Source organism: Taudactylus pleione, unplaced genomic scaffold (genome assembly GCF_031769625.1).
Source record: "Taudactylus pleione unplaced genomic scaffold, aTauple2 ptg000006l, whole genome shotgun sequence".
NCBI lineage: Eukaryota > Metazoa > Chordata > Amphibia > Anura > Myobatrachidae > Taudactylus > Taudactylus pleione.
Window position 1 is genome coordinate 1,107,390 of NW_028284409.1, and position 26,642 is coordinate 1,134,031.

General features: G+C 41.4%; 1 protein-coding gene across 1 annotated transcript in view; it reads right to left on the reverse strand.

The window, feature by feature from the left end:
• The window catches only part of LAMA2 (laminin subunit alpha 2), a 901,593-nt gene that overhangs the window by 416,807 nt on the left and 458,144 nt on the right, over positions 1 to 26,642 (reverse strand). The window contains exons 17-18 of the mRNA XM_088452064.1: positions 14,293 to 14,417; positions 6,603 to 6,689 (exon numbers count right to left, since the gene is read on the reverse strand). Coding sequence (XP_088308190.1) covers positions 6,603 to 6,689; positions 14,293 to 14,417 — 212 coding nt within the window. The remainder of the gene's footprint in view (positions 1 to 6,602; positions 6,690 to 14,292; positions 14,418 to 26,642) is intronic.

Below are 26,642 nucleotides of genomic sequence, written 5' to 3' on the forward strand. Positions count from 1 at the left end.
TGCGACTCTAAATCAGGCCCATAGTCTCATTGGACTTATCTGAAGATCACACCTCCAGCATATTTATTTGCATTTACAATCATAGTGAAGTCCTGCAAATACTTTTACAGGTAGTCAGTAGCTAAATACTGAGGCCAAATACTAGGTTGCAGTTGTTATCATTAGCAGCAAGCTTCTGTATACAGCACCATAACAGGGTGATTTTCATCCCTACAATTCCGCCGGCACCAGGAAGCAGAGCACTACCTGGAGCCTCCAAAGGACACTTTAGGAAGCTCTAAAGGCTGCTGGACACTCCGGCCAGTTCTGCAACAGCTCTATTGGATGCATGGTGCTATTCAGGCACCCTGGGCAACTGGGCCTTGGCTTTATATTCATTAGCTGATAAAGAGCTAGAATTATCAACAGAAAAGAAACAGCACTTATCTTTGAAAGATGTCTACTGTGTTTCCCTAAAGCTTTGTCACAAACTGTGTTTACATGCACCAATTTTTTAACTAACAATCATTGGGATACAGGATGTACGTTAGTATACTAACATACATCTTGATTGTCAATGTGTCCTGGTACTGTTAAATTAGAATAATGATTAACTATGCTGCACACTCTGGAAACAACAATTATGAGCTGGCATGCAATGTTGAATGTGTCAATAGGCCATTAAAATAATGTGCAGTTTTTGTACGATTGTTTTGAACATTTCATACATAGTTTTTATTTTATTATTTTATGTGTCTAATTTATATACATTTGTGTTGTTACTAAGACTACTCCAGGAGAGGATCAGTTAATATATATGCTTTTGTGGTCCTTGATTAGTGCTGATGATATACGTAACTGTTAACATAACAGTAAGATTCTGAGCACAAGTAAAGCAAAAAAAAAAAGATTTATCTTTATTCTGACCTCTTGATGCAGACTTGTGTACTACATTTTACATATCAGAAGAAATCCATTCAATAAAGAATCAAGTCTTTATAGATATAGAATAAAACAAACAGATGTCATTGTGCTTCATAGTTCTGCTTCGCATTTTATATGAAATCTACATTGAACTTCCTGTGCCAGCTCATCTCAAAATTTATTCTGTGCTCAAGTATTATTCATCATGAATAAGAATGAAATGACATACTTTATGCATAAGACATAAGAATAGAACCTCTTCTGCATTACCTCTTCTGCTCACAAAAAACTTCAACAGCTATTCAAGAACTAATACACTTTAATGGAAGAAAAGTACATAAAAAAGCAAAAGGGGAATTTATTTAGAAGTTACTTAATATATACTCAAGATAAACATGTTTAGCCTAAATCCTCATTAACCATTATCATCTCAGGCTACTCCTAGACCAGAGACAGAGGCAAACAATGTTCTGCCCACAAAAAAGTAACATCCTCACATTACACCTTAATAGCAGATTTGTAACACACATACACTACAGAAAGCAGGTGATTGGGCAATTAAAAAATGAAGACTGCATCATCCGAGCACATCAAACCCAGAGAGCAAAATTAACTTTAGCATCAAATTTCAAAACAAAACATCACATGACTTATGTGGGCCTTATATCTAAGTGCCAATTCCCCGTTCTGTCAATGTTGATCCAATCCGCTGATCGGCGAACTCTGATGATCAGTGATTTGTTGGGGGGATCAGCAAAAAACAGCATGTTATATATCCCAATACGCTGATTCCGATCATTATTGGGGCACATCGACGAATCAAGGATTTATTTCCAACATGTTGGATTTTGCAGATGACCCAACCCAGTCATCGGCAAAGTGGGGAATTGCCACAATTAATCGCAGATGTTTTGGACCCATAAGGCTACATAGAAAAATTGAGTCAAATAATCTAGAGAATCACGAGCTGAAAAATAAGCAATGAGTCTGAAGAGCCTAGCAACCTAGAACTTTACATAATTGGACATTTTCAATCATCAGTGCCTATTTTGATAGACCAACAATTACAATCCCTTTTTCTCCCCTAATAATTTATCAGGGCTAATTAAATCTCCCCAATAGTCCTAAATATATTCTTTGAGAGTCTTGTTAATATTGAGTTAATGTATCCAATGTTTAATGATATGTATTATAATTTGACTGCTATATAAATGTGTGGAGTCAATGCTGAGGGGTTAAAATGTAATATTTAAGTAACAAGAAATGTTTTACCTCTAACAAACATTGCTGGATTCACAGGATGTTTAGATGTCATTGTTTTTCTTTATATAAAGCTCCATTTTGTTTTAGAACATTTAATTGCTGATACTAATTCTACTTTTGACAGAATTTTCTTAAGTAAGATGCATTCTGCTAGCAAATGCATAGGACTAGTGCATTACAAACTTAAGTTTAGTTTCTGATGGAGCTTCTCTTCAGCAGAGAGTGGAACCAGAACCCCTAACTGTATACAGAAGGCTTGAGTCTGAAATCTCAGGTACAGGCATAGTAGTGAATCTAGACATGGTTGGGTAACTTTGGCTTTGGAGTGCTGTGTGTTTTATGCTTCTCTTTCTGCCATTTAGTAAGGCATAAGTGATTAGCGATGTTGCAGTCCATAAATTCCTCTAGGCCGTGTGGTGAATTTATAAGCGTAAATTCATCCTTTATTTCATCATTTAGTTTCTTCCGGTAGTGTTTTTTTTTAGCAGCCAAATTCCATCAATTGCCTAAAGGTAATAGTGTATTCTCTGACAGAACGTGAAACTTGTTGCAGATTAGATAATATGGCTTCAACTGTCGCTACACAATGCTCTTCCAAAGACTTGCAAAAACAACGAGAAGAAATCTAAGATTGGATTTTGCATCTCTAAATAAGGAGTTGCCCATGGCTAGAAGCAGCATTCATAATTTAAAAAAAAACTCACTATTCAACAATATTTGAATAGCTGTGCCTTTCCAAAACTTTACCAAACCTCAGTTGAAAAAGTGAACAAAGATTTTACAAACAAAACAATTAGCACTTAAATAAAAATAACCCTCTAAATTTGTGGCGCTAGTGGGTTTCAATAGCTTATTTTAACGCATTTGAAAATATATTAGTCCCACAATTAATACAGATTTTTTATTGTATTATGCAAAGAGGAAAATATCCTGACTCCACACATTTCAACATTATTATAATAGTGATAGATAGATAGATAGATAGATAGATAGATAGATAGATAGATAGATAGATAGATATAGATAGATAGATAGATTAATAGAATCTATCTATCTATCTATCTATCTATCTATCTATCTATCTATCTATCTATCTATCTAACTATCTATCTATCTATCTATCTATCTATCTATCTATCTATCTATCTATCTATCTATCTATCTATCTATCTATCTATCTATCTATCTATCGAACCCTGCAATATGCTTACTAAGGTTTTTAAGATGTTGAATTGCATTTAACAGGATGCACATTTTATTTAAAATGTTTATTTTGTATTTGTATACATACTGCTGTTACCAATAAAGGGATTAAAAAAGAGATTTCTTAAAAGCATCTTGTTTTCATAAACACATTGTTTTCTGCCAATACAATAGGATTCCTTTCTGACTGCTGCGATACTGTGAACAAAACCAAGAAATTTAGGGCCTCATTTACTAACGAGTTTTATCACCAAAATGAGTGATAAATTTCACTGTGTATGATAAATCAGCTCTCTACTGTCAACTGTTAGAAAAATGACAGTTGGGAGCTGTTTGGCTGGAGCAGCATTTATCATACACAGTGAAATGTATCACTCGTTTTGGTGATAAAACTCGTTAGTAAATGGGGACCTTAATCTGTTATGTGTAAAGTCTAATTGAAGTGTGCAGTTTATAAACAACCATATTATGTTGTTGTGAGTCACCTAGAGCATATATTAAGAGCAAACAATACAGAAAAGTTAATATATGAGGAAAGTGGAATATATAGAAAAGAGTGTTAAAATAACAAAATCTGAAAAAATCCTTTGTAAATTAGGATTCTACTAGATTTGGAATTTTTCTTACTCAATTTTTAAAAAATGTTCCCATATTATTAGTGTAAACAGAAATGTATTTATCTAGCCATGAAAATTTCAACTTACTATGACCCCTCTGTCAAGAGCAATAGATTAGCAAGAAATTAGACTTTGACTGACAGCACCGGGCACAACTACAGTAAAAAACAACAATAGACCTGTAAATACTGCTCAGCTATGATTTCAGGAGCTGTGGTGCAAGCTATAAGCTTTATTACTGGCATAAGTGAATAGAGAGAAATTGTGCTGCCAATTAGAAAATGTCACGGCATATGTTTTGAAAATGATTATTAAATTATTCTACTAACAATTCTTATCATTAAAATAATGGCCAGGGATTAATTATGTTCTGTAGATACTGCTATTACATTATTAATTGCTGTTATTTTCAACAAAGTAACAGAAACAAAATATACCATCATCGCCATCATCATTGTTTATTTGCAAGGTGCAACAAAACTCTTTTGCCCTAGTCAGGGTCATAAATCATATAAACAATATAAGACTGAAGAGTGCAGGCAGGAATGTACCTTGAGACGAGATAAGAGATGTATGAAAGGGAGGAGCAGGTTGAGGCCAGGAAGAGAAACACAAATTGAATTCTGGAATTCTGGAAATAATGGTGAGCCAGTGTAGGGATTTATAGAGTGGAGCATAAGAGAGAAAGATATGTCACGCTGCTGCATTTAGAACAGTTTATAGAGGGTAAGTATTGGTGTGGGCATATCTAGCTGTGCTCTAGGTAGTGCTGGGGCATCCAAATGGAGATGGTAGAAAGGCAGCAAAATGCACAGGATAAAAGCGAAGGGGAAGAGAGGTAGATTTTTGTGATATATGCATAAAGGTTGTTGTGGATGCAAATGATTATTAGTGTTAGTTCACTGAGCGAAAAGGTTTAGAGAAAAAAGTAAAAGACCAAGAATTGAGCCTTGAGGGACATCAAAAGATAGAGAAAGAGGAAGGGAGCATGAGTAACTAGTAGAGATACTGAAGGAATTATCAGAAAGGTAGGAGGTGAACAGGAGAGAATAGTGCCACAAAGGCCAAGAGAGTGACGAATATTTATGAAAAGATGATGGTCGACTGCATAAAACTGAGCAGAGTGGTCAAGCAGTATGAATAAGGACATATAACCCTTCAAATTAGTCATAAGTAGGTCATGGGTCACTTTAATATTGGCAGAATATTTTACTAGTATTTTTTTACTAAATAATGTAAAATCGTGCTAATGGTTTCCACTTAAACAGAGAAAAAAGGTCATTTAAGAAGTACCCCCACCAAAGGAGATGAACCCCTACCAAGCAGGAAGGGTGTATGTTTAAATCCTCTAGTATTAATCATTGGAAGTGTGTTCAGGCATGACATATATTAACCATAATCTGGTCACTGAATCCCTCAATAAGATTTCTGCACAATCAATTATTTAATTACACTATGAATTTTCCCTCTCTAAAGAAATTAGAATTTAGGTAGAATAAGAAAAACACAAATGATAGCAACTGGTAAACTGGATAAGAAGGCATTTATATGCAGTGCAGCAAAAAAAGAAAAAAAGTAAAAATGCTAACATACTGTAACATAAATAACATACTAAAAATAAATATGATCTATGTTTTCCGATAAACAGTTTGAGAATTAACTGGGAACCAGAGAATGAGCGTGAGCAAACCTTGATATGCGCAGATTTATAGTATGTTACAGTCCCTGGTGCCATTCTGCCTCTTTTATAATGTCAAGTTGTAATTGTTACATTTCTAACCCTCTACCATAAGAGGTTTGAAATTGAAATAGGATCTGCAGAGATGTTTATCTCAGCTGTTGCTTTTGAGAGTTTCAAACTCTAAACTTAGAATACTGTAGGCTGAAAATATAGCACTTTAAACCAAGAAAGAACATGTATCAATAACGTCACGCTTGGAGAGTGATAAATAAAAAAGTAAAAAGGCAGGAATAAAGTACACACTCTAAAGTATGTGAGATATATATATATATATATATATATATATATATATATATTTTATATAAATATATATATATACACACACACTTACAGTGTATATATAAACATACTTACAGTATATATATTTATGTACAGTATACAGAATATATAATCTGTTATTATTTATCATTATATCAGTTCCAATTAAATGCAGTAAGGCACCAACAATAACATAAAATACACAAAGTAAACGCATAGAACTGATCTGCATAGTTGGCATGCTTCCCTTGATGCCTGCTGCAGGATCTATCATAAACATAGCAGTAGTGAGCGCTGTACTTCCAAGTAACGTTCCCATGTTTAGGAAATTGTATCTTCTGCTACTTACATATGAAATGTATATAGCACATTGTCATACAGTTCCCTATTTTGAACTATGGTACTAAGTTCTTGGCACAACCTATTTTTGGTCTCCAGCTAATGTATATAGTAAAGTACAAATCAACTTAAGCATGCATGGGATGTTAGCGACACTCCTATTACATTAATTTTTGTAACAAAGAGATAACAATACTGTAACATCATTATCTTATTACTGTTGGAATATGTATTAAAAATGTAAGGTTTCAATGTGCTTTAAGGTATCAAGTTCTTACCGTTCACAATGCTGCCCTGTATATCCAGGAGCACAGGCATCACAAATTAATCCACGTACTCGGTCCAGGTGACATGTTGGACTAAAACTTTGTTGTTGACAGGAGGTGAAATAAGAAAGAAGAGATAAGAAAAAAACAAAAATTAACATCATACTTGCACAGATTTTTCAACGCTCATTACTGTAGGAATATGGTCCCCAGGAATACCCTTTCTTCCTTAGACCCACACATTTAGCTCTGGCTCCAGCCAATGGTCACTGGAATGACTTTACTATTTCTGCCGACACTGGAGATAGTACAGTGAGTGGCAGCATCCCAATGGCATGTTATGGTGGAGCTTACTTTAGACTGTCACAGATCCTGTTCACCAGCTAAAAAGCAGGAATGTACAGCTGCTTGTCTGTGCCCAGAGGCCTTTGACAAATATACTGTGTGTTACTCTGTGACTGAGTTTCAATGAAAAGAAACAATAACTTCTTTCACATTGAAACATATTCCCAATTATTTTTAGTAATTTGTTGATATACAATTGTTTTTCATACTTATCGAAGGAAAAAAAAAAAAGTCTGCCGCATACACATTTACAGTAATTGTGGCTCTAATTTCATGCTTCAAAAAGCCACTTGATTTAAAAGGATAATTATATTAAATACAATAAAAGGCAGTTTTCTATTTAATATTATTGCCACTTAAGTATTTTTTTATATACAGATGTGTCCTCCTACACCAAGCATCTATATGCCATACTGTGCAAGACACCTGGTGCAATTGAGATGCTTCATAAGAAGTAGCATAACACATTGTTTCTTTCCATTTTGCATCTTCTACGCATTGCAGAATCAGTGAAAAGTCACGCACAGTGTCCCTGAGATGCTAGCTTGTGACATCCGGTATTACAAGTGTCTCTCTACTGGCACCATTCCACTGAGCTGTGGGGAACTTTTGAAAAATGGGACCCTTTAGGAGGACCTATTCTGCTCTACAGCAAAATGTAATCATCCACCGTTACCTGTATTTCATTAGGGGGTTAGATTTCTACAGTGCAGAGGTGGAGCAGTGTTACCACAAAAGTAAAGTTGTAAAATGATTACTTTAATACTGTGCCGTGCTGAAGTACTGTAGATCAGTAAGGTACAAAAGCTCAATCTTTACAACAATAGTAACAATTTGTCTGTAAGATACTCAAGAACCAAATACTGTACAGTATATATCTCTTAATGCACTTCTTTTTTACCTTCATTATTGAACCTTCGCATTCTGGGCCTGATTCAGACCCACTCGCGAGCGGCTGTCCGCTCGCAAGTGGGTCGATGTTATGCACTGAGCATGCGCACGACGGAGGGAGCTCCGTCGTGCGCATGCGCCAGACGCGACGAGCGAAGGAAAGTCCTGCGCTCGTTGTGTCTGATCAAAGCGGGCGTGCTGTCGATGTTGATTGACAGCACGCCCCCTTTGGTGGGCGTGCCGGGGGCGTGCCTCCCTGACGGGGGCGTTCCCACGGGAACGCCTCCCGTCAGAAGCCGGCCCACTGACATCACTAGTGATGTCAGTGGGAGTGATTTTGGCTCTGATAGAGCCAAAATCACTCCGGAGCTTGCGGTTGAAAACCTCAACCACAGGCTCCGGCTCGCAGTTTCGATGGTCGCGATGGTCACGACCATCGCGGCCATCAAAATGCACGCTCGTATAGGTTGTGGGTGGTGACCCACAGCTATACGAGCGTCCAGGAGGACGCTCCATTTTCATGGAGGGCGGCCCTCATTCAGAGCGTGCGCTCTGCTCAGAGCGTACGGCTCTGAATGAGGGCCTCTGTTTGCAGTGTGTGCTTGGTAATACCTTACTTCTGATACAATCACTTTGAAGTCATGCATTTCAGGTGATGCAATAAATATTGTACTTTTAAAAAAATATGTATTAACTGTTATTTCTAGATTTACATGGGGCATATGGTGTGCCATTATATATATTTTAGCTCAATTTGTGCGAACATGCATTCATCTTGATGTAATATGCATCTACAGCATATAAATCCATAAAAAATACTGTAAAATCAAATCTCAGGTATCTATGCTCAAAATATCTAACACAAATGTTTTGCCTATATTCCGGTGCAGTTCCCATGTTCCTCAAATGCTATCACCATTGCCCAAGCACATTACCTGCATCAAAAATGTTGATGAGGTTAGATAAAATATAAACAATAGAGGTCAATGTGTTTCCATAAATTGTGATATACAGTACGGTTTTATGTTTGTGAATACAGAGTGCACTTACAGTAGTTACATAATTACAGTAATACATTGGTAGTCATGTATGGTACAAGTTATACACAATCAAAAATAGGGAGATAAGTATCAAACCTTGGAGAGATAAAGTGGAGAGAGATAATGTACCAACCAATCAGTTCCTGTAATTTTTCAAACACACAGCCCCATGTACTAAGACTCCACTTTTCAGAGAGTTAAAGCTGCATCTGCTTCCCCTGTTATCAGCGCAAAGCAGGAGGCAGCTACCACAAGTTGTATTAAGAACAAGGATGAACGATAAGTTGCCCCCTTGGCGATGGCCGCACAGACACACTCTGCTTCTGTCACTTTCTGAATCCAGTGAACCAGCAGCAGAGAGAACTATTTTTTTTCTTTTTTTATTTAACAAACTTTATTGACATCCAGACACAGAGCTTTCTGCTTCGTACGTGAAGAGGAGCAGATAACAGCAGCTACAGGTGGTGATACCAGCACAGTAGAAGACACCAGCCATTAAGTAATCTCTTCTCTTACTGACACCTGGGATACTTAGCACTGCCATAGGTTCCTGTGTCAGTTCTAAGTGATCCAGATGATGCACCGATATCCTAGCCAGCACTTAGTGCAAGCAGGATGAAGGTAGAGAAATCCCTTTAGTACATATCTAGAATCGATGTGTATCGGGGTTTTCTCTGCTTCCTTAACTCCACTTAGTACATGGACCAATGGCCTGTAAAATGACAGTTAGAAGCTAAATGGTTGGTACTTTATCTCTCTCCAAGGTTTGATAGATCTCCCCCATGGTTACTGTGCAATTATTTTTATTGATAAGGGAGGTCAGTCTACCCTTTCAGCAGTGCCTGGGATGTAAATCATTCCATTTGTGTTTGACAGACACAATCATGGAAAATAAATGTTTGCTCTTCCTCGATAATATTTCCTGCACTATTTATTATTCATAATCCACTGGTTTAGTCATTTTGTTTGGGTAAGTAAATTTGGAAAAATCATTAGATGCAAAAATAAATAAGACATGTTTTCAGTCACTTCTCCACAATATGTCTAGTCTGCTGTCTGCTGTAAATCAAAGTTTAATCGGAAACCTGGCAACTAACCGAGGATCAAAACAGAAAAAAATATCTTAATTCAACAAAATATTCACCTGATGTTCTGTATTAATGGCATGTAGTAACAAGAAGAAAAAAAGCATATGTTCTGATTAAAATAACATCCAAAAATGATCTATACTTAATTTCTTTGATGTGTTACAGTACCATTTTATAAGCTACAGATGGGATTATCTGTTCTGTGAAGAGCTATACAATATAATATATTATTATTGCAGACATGTAAAATTATGTTATTTTAAAATATGTGCAAATGGCAAAAGGCACATGTCATTCTCTAAAACATCTTTTACTAGCGAACTGAAACACTCATATACTGTATACTTGTTAAGGTTGCAATATGGCTTATTATCACACATATAGTAAACATATATTCCTACGCAGGGAATTAAATAGAATCTAGTTAATATGTTAATGAAATCATAATTTAAAGTGTTAAATCGTTTTTAACATCTAAAGAAATACAATATTAGTGAATAAATTGATTTTGAGGCTGAATCAGCAGTGCACGTATGTGCAATGTTGATCGCAGATTCCTGATCATCAGGAATTTAGGCGTGCGCAGGAACCATTCTGCATATGCGCAGAACGGGTCTGACTCCTGCCTAATTGCATTCAGCCTCTTCTATGCCTCTGCCTGATTGACAGGCAGAGGCATTTAAGAGGCGGTGCGGGGACAGCCGGTATGTCCGAAAACGGGAGAGTAGCAAGGCCAGGGCTGCGTCCATGGATGCAGTTTCCTGGTCTCGCAAGATGGCCAGCCTGTGTAAGCTAAGGTTTACTCAGCTTGCCGGCAGCCCGATGGTCGCGATGGTGATCCCAACTTCTGACCTTAGTCACACTGCTGGGATCGCAAATACACCTCCTGCTGCATTTGCTCATTAGCAAGGACCGAATTGCAAAGTTGCCTGCGTCCTTCAGTTTGGACTTAAAAAGTGGCAATGAGCAGTTTGGCTTTACTCAGTTATTTTGGGATCTCAAAACCTGCATCTTATTGGCTATCCGGCTCTCACGTTTTCCCGGATAATAAATAACAAAAATCTGAACTTGAGCTAATTTGGCAAAAGGATCGGGAGTCAAAACTGAACCGCTCATCTCTACTTAAAAGTGCTAGACATCTGATTTGCTGAACCACACATTTTGTAAGATTAGAGAATTCTAACTACATTTTGCCAGAAGGTTTTGGCCATCAGGCCATGGTTAAAATAGGTCTAGACGATAGAGATTGAATAGCAATTACTTCCCAGGTATGGTATCTGTAACTTTAAGTACCTGTTGGGGTTTTATATATCAAGGAAAGATTTATCAATGTTTTCAGAGATTTGGCCTGAGGGATTTAAAATTAGTTATTTTTAAAGGTAAAACCCGGCATAATGGGTATATAACTTGTCTTTTTAAGTTGCTTTATAATTACTGACTGGGAAGTAAAAAAGGTACAATAATATAGGCTGTGTTGTGTACCATTGTGGGTTATACTGTAGGTACTGTATTGCTAGAAAATTTACAGGAAACTGCTAAATATAATATGCCGGTACCTAGTGTGGAAAAGATGGATACAAATATGTTGGCACTGGAGGTTACATATAACATACCAGCTGATGTGCCTGGTTTCACCTGGGTAGACATTAGATATTTACTATTTCCATTTCCTTCATCCCATTTTAACTTAACTTATATTCTTTCTGTAGTTCATTTTATGCCTCTGGGGTAAAGGAGCGTGGTAGTATCCATTTAAATAAATTTAGCTTTTAAACTTTTTTTTAACACGAATGAATTAAATGTGGGTTATAAGACGTATGTAAACCTTGTTTTTCTCTACTTAACAAGTTCTTTGTAAACCACATTGGTGGATCTCTCCTCAGTTGCTAAGATCACCAGGCTGCTGCGTGAGCTCACTCTGGAGCAGGCCATGTAGAAATGCCCATGTGAGAAGCATCCCTCCCTCAAGTCAATCCTTGCCACCTTCAGCAACTGCCCCTGGGTACTGTTAAACTTAAAGGGGTGCTCTGATGGTATGAGTGGTATGCATGTTATGAACACCCTCTCCCCTCCGTGCACAGCCAGTGAATACTGTGGCCTCGGTGACGATCCTGTAGGGTGTCTTTACTTGCAGCCTGGTGCCATTGCAGAGTTTGGGCAGATTGAGGTTCCACAGCAACATCACTGGAACTCCCACTTTGAGGTGGGGAACTCAACAGGGTAGTTCACCGACCTGTACTACATTTCTGTTCCTTTGAATGACTGAAGTAGAGTGTCATTAATGATTGTAGCCGTGTCAGTCTCGGGAGTCAGAATGGTACGCTCGCACAGCCAGTCCATGGACTTTTTGGATATCGGCAATATCAGGGCATATCTTGGCTTGTGGTCTGCTAGGGTCTTCACTACTGTGTCTAGGCCTGCAGGGATGGTTACCTTTCTCAGGATACTCTCCATCCCCTATTTTGAGTAGGAGTTTGGAGAATTGCCCTGCGGCGACATTATACTTCAAGTGGACCCTCAAGTTCTTTTTGAGAGTTTCCAGATGAGCGGCCACAGACACATGCCTTAACTTCTTCAGTTCGAGTTCCCCTCGGTATTACTGGCAGATTCTGATGAAAGTCTCCAGCTAGCATCACAGTGACACCCTTCATCACTCCATCATTGTCTCTGATGTCTTTGAGAGGTCTGCTCAGTGCCTCAAAAAAAACCCTTGTGCTCCATGGTACTCTTGTCTCAGATAATGAGCATATAGTCCCGCAGCACTTGGGCCATGTTGCTTTGTAATCTAATCACCTTAGTCAAGAGGTAACATTTTACCCCTTTTGAGCCCCTTAGGATTCAAAGTTCTATAAATCCCTGCTTAGTGGGTGCTTAGATCATGAAAGGAATATACTCTCCAAATGTAATGTTTAAGTCTAGGGGTTTGGGCTGGGCGTTGATCAGTCAGTGAGTCAGGACATTTGTTTTTATATATTAAGATTGAGCATAAAGTGAAGAGCACTTAAATGAGTCAGTTATTGTTGGTTACAATATGATGGGCACTGTTGAGTTTGCTATAATACATATTTTGGACCATGGTGGATGGAATGTGTTGTTTTGGATGAATATCACATGCTGGCACTGGGGCTGAATTCTGTACAGATCACTTATTGTATAATTTATGTTGGTCATTACTGAGAATTACTGACATACAGTAACTGGTATACTAAATAGTATTAACGAAAATACAGATATAATTTTGGTGGTGTGCTATGAATGTTATTTTTAAAAAATCTGTTACTGGATATACACTTAAAAACACATTACAAATAAGTGGAAAGTATGTTAAAAGCAGATATATATTACAGTAACTATTTTACCCTTGTATTATTTTGTAAAGCCGTTTGGATACTACAGTCTGTATAGTTATTCATATTAGAGAATATTTGTCCATAGTAACTTATTTTTTGAGGGTTAAAATAGAGAACAGTTCAATTAATTTTAAAGTAGAAAAAAAACACTACTGTAGGTGGCATCATGAGGGGGAGCGGGGCACACCCAGGGTGACAATAAACTGCTGGCTTCTCTGCAGTGACAGGAGTCGGGTGCTGCGGTGGGACGTTCTCCTGCAGCACCACGTCCCCTTTATTTAGGACACACCTCTTTTTTGGGGGTGGGTGGGATATTCAGAGTGCGCACAGGGTGTCACCAGACACATTGACGCCTCTGATTCCTGTAAACTAATATATTGTAGCTCTTTCCAACATTTTCCCTTATGTGATGCATATATTTAAATATATTAACTTTAAATGGGGTTTTATTTGTCGTTTTATTTGTTAACTAAGGGGCTGATTCAGCACTGGATGCAGACCTGAGTCGGTCGCAATTGACCAAAGATTTTAGGAACGGACATGCGCTGCTGTGGTTGGGGGAAGCTGCAGCCTGATTAACAAGCTATAGCCATTTGGGGGTGGTGTCAGAGAGAAGTGTTTAAAGAAATGTACTGTAGGCATGTCGCTGGCATTTTAGGGGGGTGTCAAAGCCAGTGACTGCATTATTGGATGCAGCTTTACTGGCCTCAGCAGCCATAGGATTACGCAGATGTCCCATTATCCAGCATATGGCCGTGTTGGTGATCCAATGCTACATCTTCAGAAGCATGTACCAGACCTGAGAAACTGGCAGTGTGCAGCTATTTGCAAAGGATGCCTCCTGCTGCATTAACATAACTTCTCATCCACTGCAGCTGATGATGCAGTACAGATCACTCCTGTGTCCATCTCTGAATCAAGCCCTACTCAACAATGCTACAACTGCACAACTATTTAAATTTATAGCATGCTGCACTTCAACACTTACTTGTTAGTTATGGTCATAGGACAGGCACATTGCAGGCAGTCCTCTTCTGTGCCATTAGTGGGAAAGCCATAGAAGCCTGGCAGACAATAATCACAGAATCGGCCATAGGTATTGTGCTTGCAGTTCTAAAAGAAAGCAAGATATTTGTAAATTATCAAAATCAGTTAGATAAGCGTTCTGTGTTCTGTTAGCAAGCATATGTCTTACAATCATTGTCACATAATTCCTTAAAATCTTTTAATACCCTTCTAAATGTAATTAATAAAAATATTATACTATATGGGGGAGTTATTTATATACAGTATCTATACATAGTATAAAATAAAGTCCCTGGTAGGCATCTGTCTGTCCGTTTGCGCTTATCTTGAGAATCACTGAACAGATTTGATGCAGTTTTCACTATTCATTTGTCGAGCAAGGTTTAGGTATATGACACAATGTATGACAAAAGGGAGCCGATGATGCTGGATTAAGAGCTGGATCAGTTTAAGATCGACTATGAGACAAAAAATAATCCCACACTAGCCAATAATTGTCTTAAAGAAGTTGGATCCTGACTCACTGTGTATAAGAGATTCACTTTTCAATAATATCTTTCTCAGGATTGTGGTGATTCAGGGCCTGATTCAGCAAGGAATGCAGTTGCGTATACACATGCAATCGGTTGATTAATTCGCACTGCACATGCTTATGCATCGCAGCATGTGTGCACGAGCCAGACGCTGCGGTCAAAACTGCATACGCAGAGGCTACGCAGTCTGTTTACAGAGTGATTGACAGGAAGTGCCGTTTGTGGATGGTGGTCGGCCGAACACAGACGCGCCAGTGCATTTCAACGCCGTTGCAGCAGCGTGCATAAATTATCCACTGCAATACCAGATGCCTTTTGAGTACTTATAGTGTGTGCAAAAGTTAGCAATTCCTGAGTGAGATCTGGGCTTCCTTAACTGTGCGTCTGGGTCCGATGTTACTCAATGTTACCAATTCCTTCGCTATGTTGGCCAAGTGTACTGATGTGAGTAAGGGGAAGTGGGCGTCCTTATGTTAGGCTGCATTCGTAATGTGAATACACACATTTAAATAGCACCGCTGATATTAGCAACTGCGGTGCGTGCGTATAAGAAGAATTGCGTTCCTTGCTGAATCAGGCCCTCAGTCACTTATTTTTTTTATTCAAAATTCCATAGTGACATAAGAGCTAATTATATCTCCATCTAATATTATTGAATGGTAGCAATTCAATAATGTAAGCTATCAGGGGCAGGTGTGCCTTGAAATTTATAGGATTACTGCAGAAGATAGAACAGGGAGAAATTTGAGAATTATTCTCTTATTATTGTCCAGATAAAAGAGAGATCATTTATTTTAAATCTTCCTTTCTACACTGGAGAATTGTATGGTAATAATTACAAGTAGACTGGAACAGTCATATGAATAACCAGATTGTTATTTATCTCCACCAAACATGATACATGATGAATTTGGCAACATTTATTTATTACAGTGACAGCTAGGAGAAAGCTGTATAATAAATCGTTGGTATTACATCGGACAATAAAAGTGCCTGGCAGTTGACAAAATCAGACTATTATTAATAAAGAGCAATCATTTTGATTTATAATATTTATATCAGACCAGCAGTACTGTTATTAGACTGATTTAAAATTGTTCCTTATTATCCTGAATGCAATATTTTAATAATATAAAATAAAGATTTATTATGTTTTAAATTAATATCAACAAGAGATATATGTGAAGTCAGAACCTTGTTAGTGCAGCACATTAATACCCTTTTTTTTTTAGTTGTTAGACTTTAAGAGCGATGCTGATGAATTGAAGAAATTAATGGATTTGAATCTGATGTTGATGAATTGATGAAGTTGATCGATATGGAACCAATGTTGAAGAATTGAAGAACTTAATTGATATGAGTCTGATGTGGATGAATTGATGAACTTGATCGGTTGGGGCCAATGTTGATGAATTGAAGAACTTAATTGATATGAGTCCAATGTTGATGGATTGATGAACTTGATCAGTTGGGACCAACGTTAATGAACGTTAATAATTTATAACAGTCCAATGTTGGAGACATCGGATGGGACCGATGGTTGGAGGTATCAGCTGAAACTGATGGAGGCTGTAAGAACAAGTCTCAGTGCCAAAACTAGACTGGTGTGCAAGATGGTATAGGAGACTTGTTTACCAGATATAGGAACTGGATATAATGGACTGGGACCATTCAGATACAGAGTACCTGGGAGCTCAGGGCCTGATTCAGACCCGCTCGTGAGCACTATGCGCTCGCAAGTGGGTTGTTGGTGGCCCAGTGTGCATGCGCACGACGTAGCCGGCTCCGTCGTGCACATGCGCGAGAACCAGATAGCGACGGGCAAACCGTCGCTCCGGGTCTCGTACCAAAGGGTGGGTGGGCCGGGGGTGTGGCTGCCCAGACGGAGGCGTTCCCATGGGAACGCCTACCGTCTGGGGCTGGCCCCACTGACATCACAAGTGTTAGAGCCGAAAGCACTCTTGGGCTTGTGGCAACGAGACCCTCCCACAAGGGTCTCATCGCAAGCCTGATGGTCGCGATTGTCTTGACCATTGCGACCATCATCATAGCCGCTCGCTATAGCTCTGGGTGGTCACCCACAGCTATGCGAGCAGCCAGGAGACCATTCTGAAAAACCAGATTCAGAGCGAGCGCTCTGTCAGAGCATCCAGCTCTGAATCAGGCCCTCAGGACAGAGCTGTAACTTCAGCAAGAAGCGATGTTGTACTGGCAACAAAAGCCAGCCAGGGAATGAGATTTATAGGGGAGGATCCCCAGGGATTGGAAGCTGTGATCAGTTGGTCTGAGAGCAGTGCTCTGAGTGGAGCAAGAGTCCAACATGGCTGCATCCATACTGTGGTTTAGGAGGGAACTCTGACACGCAGCTTGCTGGGAAGACACGCTGTGAGCAAGGGCTGCGGAGAGCCATCTCCATGCTCAATGACAGGACACTGAGTGGATGGAGCAGGAGCAGCACAGACAGGCCAAAGCACCAGCCATAAGCGATGTGTAGCATGAGCAGACCTCTGTGCTAACCGGGAGTGATGCACAGAACCTCTGCACTAGCCTGGACAGTCACCGGAGAGGTAAGAATAGTTGTTTTTAAGGGCCGGAGTGTGACACAAGTCAATGAGAAAACGGTCTGCCTAAACCGATAAAGCTATATCACAATGATGGACTTTATTTTATAGCATGTACAGATTGATACATATTATCCAGATTCTCCAGAAACATTAATGTAAGCCCTGTTTACCATTGGCATATCTATAATGGGTGCAAGGTGTGTGGTGCACATGGGCCCCTGGACTCCAGAGGATCCCACACCACACACCCTGCACCCATATAATTCCCACGTCAGCCGGTTCTTCTGACTTTAATCACCAGAAAATGGTGTAGCGACCTTTTTCCCGGTGATTTGTACATGCGCAGAAATGATGGCCCTGGGAACAAGTCACGGGCTCCATGTTAATGGAGACCTGTGCATGTGCAGCAAACTCTGGCACAAAGCCAGAGTCTTCTCCACTGGCAGAGAGGAGGGGTCCCGCATAGAGGGATTGGTCCTCGACCTTCTGGCTTCTGTGGCAACTGTAGCCCGGATGTACAAGTAGACCGGGTGATGAGTCCTGGATGGAAAATGCAGCAGGTAGTGGCAGTGTGAGGCCGTGCACAAGTCTCTCTGTTGCTCCTACAATGACTTTGCTATACACGTCATTGTAGGAGCAACAGAGAGACTTCTGCACGGCCTCAAGCTGCCACTACCTGCTGCATTTCCCATCCAGGACTCATTACCCGGTCTACTGGTACATCCGGTCTATAGTCACCACAGAAGCCGGAGGGTCGAGGACCAATCCGGTCATTGTGGCCTCATTCACCAATTTGCATATCAAATAAAATCAAAGTAAACTATTGTATTTTACAGTGGCACTACAGGTGCCAGCATGCCCGCCCTTTGGCACTCGTGGAACTACATGTGCCAGCAGGTGGTCAGCACCCATATCTCCACTGTAAAATAAATAGTTAAATAAAGACATAACACACACACCGTAGATAGTATAAATTTATTACACACATACCTCAATCACACATACTTACCTGTACCAGCCGGTCGATCCACTTGTCCAATGTAAAAATCTGTGTGGAATGACCTACAAAAAAGATCCTAAACTCACCTACATCCTGGCACTACTCTCCGTAGCAACCAAAACAACAAACCGACTTACGCGAACCAGGCCGAACATGTGTAAGTATACACTGTTACATATACTTACACCTCGCGTAATGACAGATGACCAAAATCATCTGTTATTTCTCACGGGCCGCTATCCAATCAGCCAGACACTCCCATAATATAGCCATAAGATGAACCATTGTCATGAATCTGACATGTGCGGATACTGGAAGGTGACAATTCAAATACATTTCTGATAACGTACATCTCAATCGCAACTGTGCCTCTGTTCATTCACACCTGTGATGCAGGTCCCATACAAGTTATTAGGGATTTTCGCACATGCAAAGAATCTTTCAGCTCCATGAACATCGGAACTGTAAGTGACTCAGAATCAGTCCCTATATATGAACCAGCCATGATACGACGGCCGGTGTGTATCGGACATAACACAGTGCCTACTAATACTGCATGTAAAATAGGTGGCCAATACAGTAGTCCTCCTATGCATTCCAACACATATAAACTGAATGTTCATATACATGCAGAGATGACTCCTACCTTTCTAGTAAAAGTGGCTGCCTATGTAGCAGGCCCGGCTAGCGCCTGTACTCTCCAACTCCTGTCAATTGCTTTACACATGCATCTGGCAGGGGCTGCAATCGGTGCATGTGCAGAAGAACTGGCTTTGAAGAACTAAGTCAGCTGCAGCCCCTAAAAGCTGGTAATGGCTGCTGTAAAAGTGGTGGAGTGGCTCCCATGCGAAACGCTCTCTGCTATTGTGATCTGTACTCGCAGTCCCAGGGGAAGAAAACACTTCCCTCTGGGACTGGCTGTTCAGCTGTGATTAGTAGGGAGTGCTTCCAATGGGAAGTCACTGCCACTGGTAAGCAGTCTCTGCGGGTGGAAGATTTTACTGGCAGTATTATTATTATAATTTATTTATATGGTGCCACAAATGTTCCACAGCACCTTACAAAGTACATAAACAAGTTGTAGACAAGCGACTTACAGAAAATACAATACAGGACCAGGACATGGATAATATATATTGCTACATTAGCAACCATAACACCCAGATAAGCAACAGAGCATAAGCAACCAAGTGTTAGGTGCCCTAGTGGTGAGTAAGAAGTAGATGAAACTAAAGTAGGGAGAAGCACAAGAGGGTAGAGGGCCCTGCTCATAAGAGCTTACATTCTAAAAGTACTGCAGACATCTAGCTCCTAGGCAAAATCTGCCACTGAACACGTATTATTTATTTATTTTTGTTTAACATCAATTTATTGCATAGAACACCAGCATTTTCCGTAGCGCTTTACAACATATTGGCCTACTTTAATGGCCACCCACCTGAATAATGCAAACTGTCTTAGTGAAGTGAGCAGGGCAACAACATTATTTTCTGCACATTGCTTTATAAATTCCCTGCACCACTATACAATGATGTGAATTTTTGGCATTGCACAGCTGGGTCCAGTTAATTTTTTAAATATGTTGTTTCCACCCAATGGATGTACACCTATAATGGGTGCAGGGTGTGTGGTATACATGGGTCTTTGGGTCCAGTAAGGCCCACACTGCACATCCTGCTCCCATTCAAAATCCTTTCCTCCCCATCAGTGCCACAGAAATCATTGGGAAAATGGTGTATTTGCCATTTTTACCTAAGATGTGTTCATGTACAGTACATAAATCTTGAGGAAAATGGCACAGGTGCCATGTTTCTGGGAATCTGTGCATGTACAGTGCAAGACTCCACTCGCAAATGGTCTGGCGAGAGAGGGAGGAGACTAAACAGATGCTCACTCCTCTGTTGATCCGGCTCAATTGCCACAGCCAGTAGTGACTATGGGGTTTATTTATCAAGCCGTGAAAAGTGTGGAGAAGTGGACCAATGGAGAAGTTGCCCATAGCAACCAATCAGCTCCTACTTATTATTTTATAGACTGTATTTGATAAATGCTACTTCAAAGCTGATTGGTTGCTATGGGCAACTTGTCTACTGGTCCACTTCTCCACACCTTTCACTGCTTGATAAATAGACCCCTTTAATACTAAAGAAAAACACCCGGTACTCAGCTTATCCAATATGGCTGATTACCACAAGAGTGACCATTCAAGCGAGGGCAGGGCAGGGGACTTCTTTGGAGTCAGAAGAGGAAGTTTAAATAAATGATGAATGACAGATGATTACATTTTCTACAGTGACTGATTCATGTTTCTTTTCCCCACCTTCTGATCTCTTTCTCATTCCAAATGTGCCGCACCACCGGCTGCAGTGAAATGCCAGTTAGCAATGTCTGCTTTGTTATTGGAGGTTGCAAACACCTAACAATAACATTGTTCTCCCTATATTTATATATCAAGTGTTCCAACAAAGTTGTTCCGGCTTACAATCTGTTGAGGTTCCGTTGCTTTATGTTATGTTATGTTACTGTGGAACACATTTTCTGATTAAGATACACTTACTTGCTCTCACCCAATAGCGTATACAGTAAGTTAAAATGCTGTTAGAATGGACTGGAACTTTAAAACGGAAAGTATAAACAAACCATCATAACTGCTATTGATGCTAAGTATTGAAATGGACAATAGACCTTACTGTATTTACCAGCCATGTGGCAACATTTTAAAAACAATATATGAAAGTAGAAAAAGAGAAGTTTCTGCATCATATTGCAATCAATAAATACAGCACGGTGATTCATTCAATATACCAAGCAAATTCCCTCCTTCACAAAGAATGACGCTACCACTATAGAGGCAGTTATGTTTTATTAACAGTGGTTAGAAAAAAATATTCCCTGCAAGGAAGGCTTATAGATAAAATTACATTTTGCACACTGTAAACTATTTTTATGAAAAAAGTAAGCTGGTGTTATGAATCTTGACTCTTTAGCTTCTGTCAAAAACATATTTAATACATTTTCAAATCTATTTCAAGATTAAAAAAATGATTAAGGTTTCTCAACAGAAATTGGCAAGTGTCTAATTTTCTCAAGTTTAGGTTATAACTAAACACAAAGGGACACATGCTGAGAAGTACAGTATGCATACTGTATGTGTAAAAATTAATACGCTGCAAAAACGACATAACGTATTTACATGCGGAGGTGTTACAACCAACCTAGTGAAAAACAAAAGAAAAGTTTTTTTAACAATCGTTTGATAGTGAAAAATGAATTCACTTTTAGATTTGATATAAATAAACCAACCCTTTATAATATAGCAGGTATATATATATTCTTTCTGTCACAAAACTGCCTACAGTACACTTGCTAAGTCACCAGAACTGACTGTGATGAGCAACTCCCATAGAACTCTATGTGTTTTTTAGTACTTAGTTGTCCCTATGACGTAAAACTCAGAGGCTATGATTTGGGAGCTCCCGGGGCTATTCAATTCAGCGCGCTGTTAAGTTGGAGAATGCCGGTTCTCGCAACTTAACCTGGGTGTTTAGTCGTGAGAACTGGTATTCTCCATGTAAAGTGCTAGCCGCTAGGCTGCTAGCACTACACCAACCCGCAAACAGCCGCTCGGCTGGCACTCTTGTCGGATATCTCGTCGCACCCCCAGGGGGGTGCGAGAAGAGATCCTTTAGTCGGACCAAACATCGCGATGAATTGAATAGCTCCGGGAGCTCCCTCCCGGGGTTATTGAACATCACTTTGAATTGAATCACGGCCAAAGTAGTGATACTGTAACTTATCAAGTGCGGTTTCAGATAGGAGTAGAAGACTATATAATATCTGAAGACTATCCTGATGGTATGGCACCAAGGAACCTAATGATGTTGTGCTGGATGCAATGCAAACAATTTTTAGTGGGCAGACAGTGAGGAACAACAGTGTCAGGTATCAAAGCTGTACACAGGCAACATTTGGTCCAGACAATAGACAATATGCAGAGCTGGGGTACAGAGACAGTGGTCAGTCCTGGGAAGCAGACAATAAACAAAGTCAAGTACAATGGTCAAACTAAGGGCACTTCAAAAGTTAAGTGTAATGCTGCTATAACCCAGTGATGATTTCTTACTGAAGATGCAACATAATGCAGTTGGAAACAATCATGTGGCATAACACAAGCCCCAAGTGTCATGACATTAGGTTTTTGTAGACTCCAATCAGGACCTTTGGGGTTAACTTTGTTGATAGGAGAGCATACAGAGCTTGAGGCTTTGGTTAAGTCTAAACACAAAAGGACATAAGGACCAAAGCTACAATGGTATGTATGGAATATAGCAAATGCACAGATATAGATATAGTTATAGTTATATAGTAAAGACAAAACACAGGTATAGTCGGTAGGTGTAATGAATGGAGTGCCAGAAGCACAATAAATACATTCATTGAATAGAGCCGTACTCAAAGTGGTAATGCAGCTAGGGTTGTTTTCATATAAAACTGATGACTGGTAGCGTAGTCAGAGGAGTCAGGGGAATTGCCTTGCTGAAGAAATTATCAAAATGGTACATATCTGAGAGTGGCACTAGTCAGTGCAGGGCACTAGGAAGCTACCGAATATGTGTATTTTTTCTGGTTGATGGGGTCTGAGAACAGAGGAGCCAAGTGAGCAGTGCACAGAAAGCTAGGTGATCTCCTCTTACATTGTAGGAGCAGCAGGGCCGCCATCAGGGGGGACTGCCGGGCCTCCTGTCCTGGGCCCAGAGAGAGAGGGGGCCCAGGTGTCAACAGGGAGAAAGAGTACTTCGGCATTTGAACTACTATGGAGCCTCACGGAACGGCAGAAAATCAGGAGAAGTCGCTCCTAATTGGCTTGCTGTTCCGCAAGTGGTGATTGGCTCGATGCCAGTATTCAGCTGGCCGAGAGCCAATCACAGCTCGCGGAACAGCAGCCAATCAGAAGCGGCTGCTCCTGATTGGTTGCCTTTACGCGAGCTGTGATTGGCTCCTGGCCGGCTCCATAGTTCTAATGCAGCAACGCAGATGCTCTTTTCCTCTGCCTTCCGCCCCGTGCATTACTAGCCGCTGCCACCCTGGCCCCTTTCTCAGGTACTTTTATATTCGTGTTGACCCTGTCTTGTGCCCCCACTCGAGTACAGCCAGCCTTCCCTAAGCCCTCTCCTACTCAGCCATCCTTTCTTCCCTGCCCACCCCCAGTCCAAGCAGCCTTCCTTCCCTGCCCACCCCCCCCAGTGCAGCCAGCCTTCCTTCCATGCCCACCCCCCTAGTGCAGCCATCCTTCCTTCCCTGCCCACCCACCCCAGTGCAGCCAGCCTTCCTTCCCTGCCCACCCCCACAGTGCAGTCAGCCTTCCTTCCCTGGCCACCCCCCCAGTGCAGCCACCCTTCCTTCCCTGCCCACCCCCCCAGTGCAGCCATCCTTCATTCCCTGCCCACCCACCCCAGTGCAGCCAGCCTTCCTTCCCTGCCCACCCCCACAGTGCAGCCAGCCTTCCTTCCCTGCCCACTGTTATGTTCTGGGTTGTTTGTGGGTGGTAGCAGGAGCGATCACAGAAGCGGACTTGAATAAGAAACTAGGTTTTTTAATAAGTGCTTGAGAAGACATAAAATATGGCAGTAAATAAAAGTCCAGGAATATATAAATGTGCACAAGAGTTCTGTGGTGGAAGTAATGGGTTAATGTCCAAGTAGAAACAATTAGAGCTGTCCAGGTGTGCAGGTAGTGAGACTGAAAATAATCAACGAGGTATGCAGGTAGTGATGCAGGAAAATAATAGCCAGGTATGCAGATAGTGAACTAAGGCAATGAGGAGGATGTCAGCAGGCTCAGGCACTCAGGTATGGGCAAGGGTGATGGAGGAAGCAGGGTAGTCCAGCGGAAGCTTGGAGCTAACAGGCAGACTGGCAGACATCGAATCCACAGGAACAGGATAAGCACAGAGAACTCCCTCTCAGCTAGGCTGAGATACACGTTGCACTGGCCAAAGAAGGAAGGCACTGACCCTTCCTAAATACCCCATGCCGTGCTGTTACTGGCCGGAGGGAACATGTGACTCACCAGGATTGGCCAGCCGCATCACATGGCCAGAAGGCAAGATGGCGGCGCCCATGCCAAACGGAACGGAGGCGCCGTCCAGGCCTTACCAGCGCAGAGTGACAACAGGCCCACACAACGCGCGCAGCCAAAGCCCCCCACCAGACACCAGCTCCGCCACCCGACAGCCCGCGCCACAATGACCTCACAGGTAACACCCGCCTAGCGCCATGCTGAAATACCCTGGCCGTGACAGTACCCCCCCCTTTTGGGGTGGCCTCAGGACACTCACCAGGCTTCTCCGGATGGGCAGAATGGAATCTTCTGATGAGCGTGGGAGCATGGACATCACGAGCATCGGTCCAGCAACGTTCCTCTGGACCATAACCTTTCCAGTCCAGCAAATATTGTAGATGACCTCTGCGCAGACGAGAGACCAAGACCTGGGCGACTTCAAACTCAACTGCTCTCTCCGTCTGGACTTGAGGAGAGGAAGGTAGAGCATTATGGAATTTATTCAGGACCAGGGGCTTTAATAAGGAAACATGTAAATGGTAAGCCACTGGATTAATTAGTTCTGTTATGGTGAAGGGACCAATGAAGTGGGGTGCAAATTTCATAGAAGCAACTCTTAGACGAAGGTTCCGGGTAGACAACCAGACCTGGTTTCCTACTTGCATGCGTGGAACTATTCTACGCTTCTTATCGGCCTGGGTCTTATAGCGAGAGGATGCCTTCAACAAATCAGACCGTACTTGAGTCCAGATGGCAGCAAAATTCCGCACCATGTCCTCCACGGCCGGAACATCAAAAACAGGCAGGCTTCGGAATTCGGGAACACGAGGATGAAGGCCATAAACAACCTGAAATGGCGTTTGGTTAGTGGACAAGTGGTAGGAAGCATTGTGTGCAAACTCGGCCCACGGCAGCAAGACAGCGCAATTGTCCTGGAAAGATGACATAAAAATTCTTAAGAAAGTCTCTAGATCTTGATTAACTCTCTCGGTGGAGCCGTTGCTTTGTGAATGGTAGGCCGGGGAGAAGTTTAACTTCACTTGAAGAACAGAACACAAAGCCCTCCAGAATTTTGCAGTAAACTGCACACCACGGTCAGATACAATTTCAGCAGGAAGGCCATGTAGACGACATATGTGTTGAACAAACAACTGTGCCAGGTCAGGGGCAGAAGGTAACTTCTTCAACGGTATATAGTGGACCATCTTAGAGAATCAGTCTATTACAACCCAGATAGTGTTGAAGCCTTGAGAGACTGGCAGGTCTGTGATGAAATCAATGGAGAGATGCGTCCATGGACGTGATGGAGTAGGTAGTGAAGCAATTCCCCAGCTGGAGCTTGTCTGTCAGGGCTCAGCCGGGGATCGGCGCCCGCTTACCGCACCGGCGGCTTCCCCTGTCTTAATGGGTGGTCGGTCGGCCTGCGCGACGGCGGGGGAGAAGCTGAGGATTCTCCCCGCTTGCTGTGGCTTCCTGGAGGGCTGGTGTCCGGCATCTCAAATCCGGACATGGGCGCCGCCATGACAGTCGGCCCATGTGACTGGATCCTTCCTCCTGATTGGCTCGTTTCCAGCTGATGCTGTGCACCTGTCTAAGGGTTCCCCTGGGTATAAAACTGTCCCACAGGTTATGGGAAATTGCCTGAACAACGGTTGTCTCCTAGCGTGCCTTAGTGAGTTCCCGGTCCAGGTTCCTATTCATCCGTACAGCAGCAGTGATACCACCTTTACCTGTGTGCCTTAACATCTCTGGTGAATACCCATGCAGCAGTGTTACTACCTTTACCTGTGTGCCTTTACATCTCTGGTGAATACCCTTGCAGCAGTGTTACCACCTTTACCTGTGTGCCTTAACATCTCTGGTGAATACCCGTGCAGCAGTGTTACTACCTTTACCTGTGTGCCTTTACGTCTCTGGTGAATACCTGTGCAGCAGTGTTACCACCTTCACCTGTGTGCCTTTCCGTCTCTGGTGAATACCCGTGCAGCAGTGTGATCATCCCCACCTGTGTGCCTCACGTCTCCCGTGGACATCCGTGCTACAACATTTACCACCTCTACCCGTGTGCCTTCTATCTCTGGTGATGTCTCAAGTAACCGTGAGTCGCTTCCCACTTTGAAAGCCTTATTGACGTTTTTGATCCTCATGTCAAGTT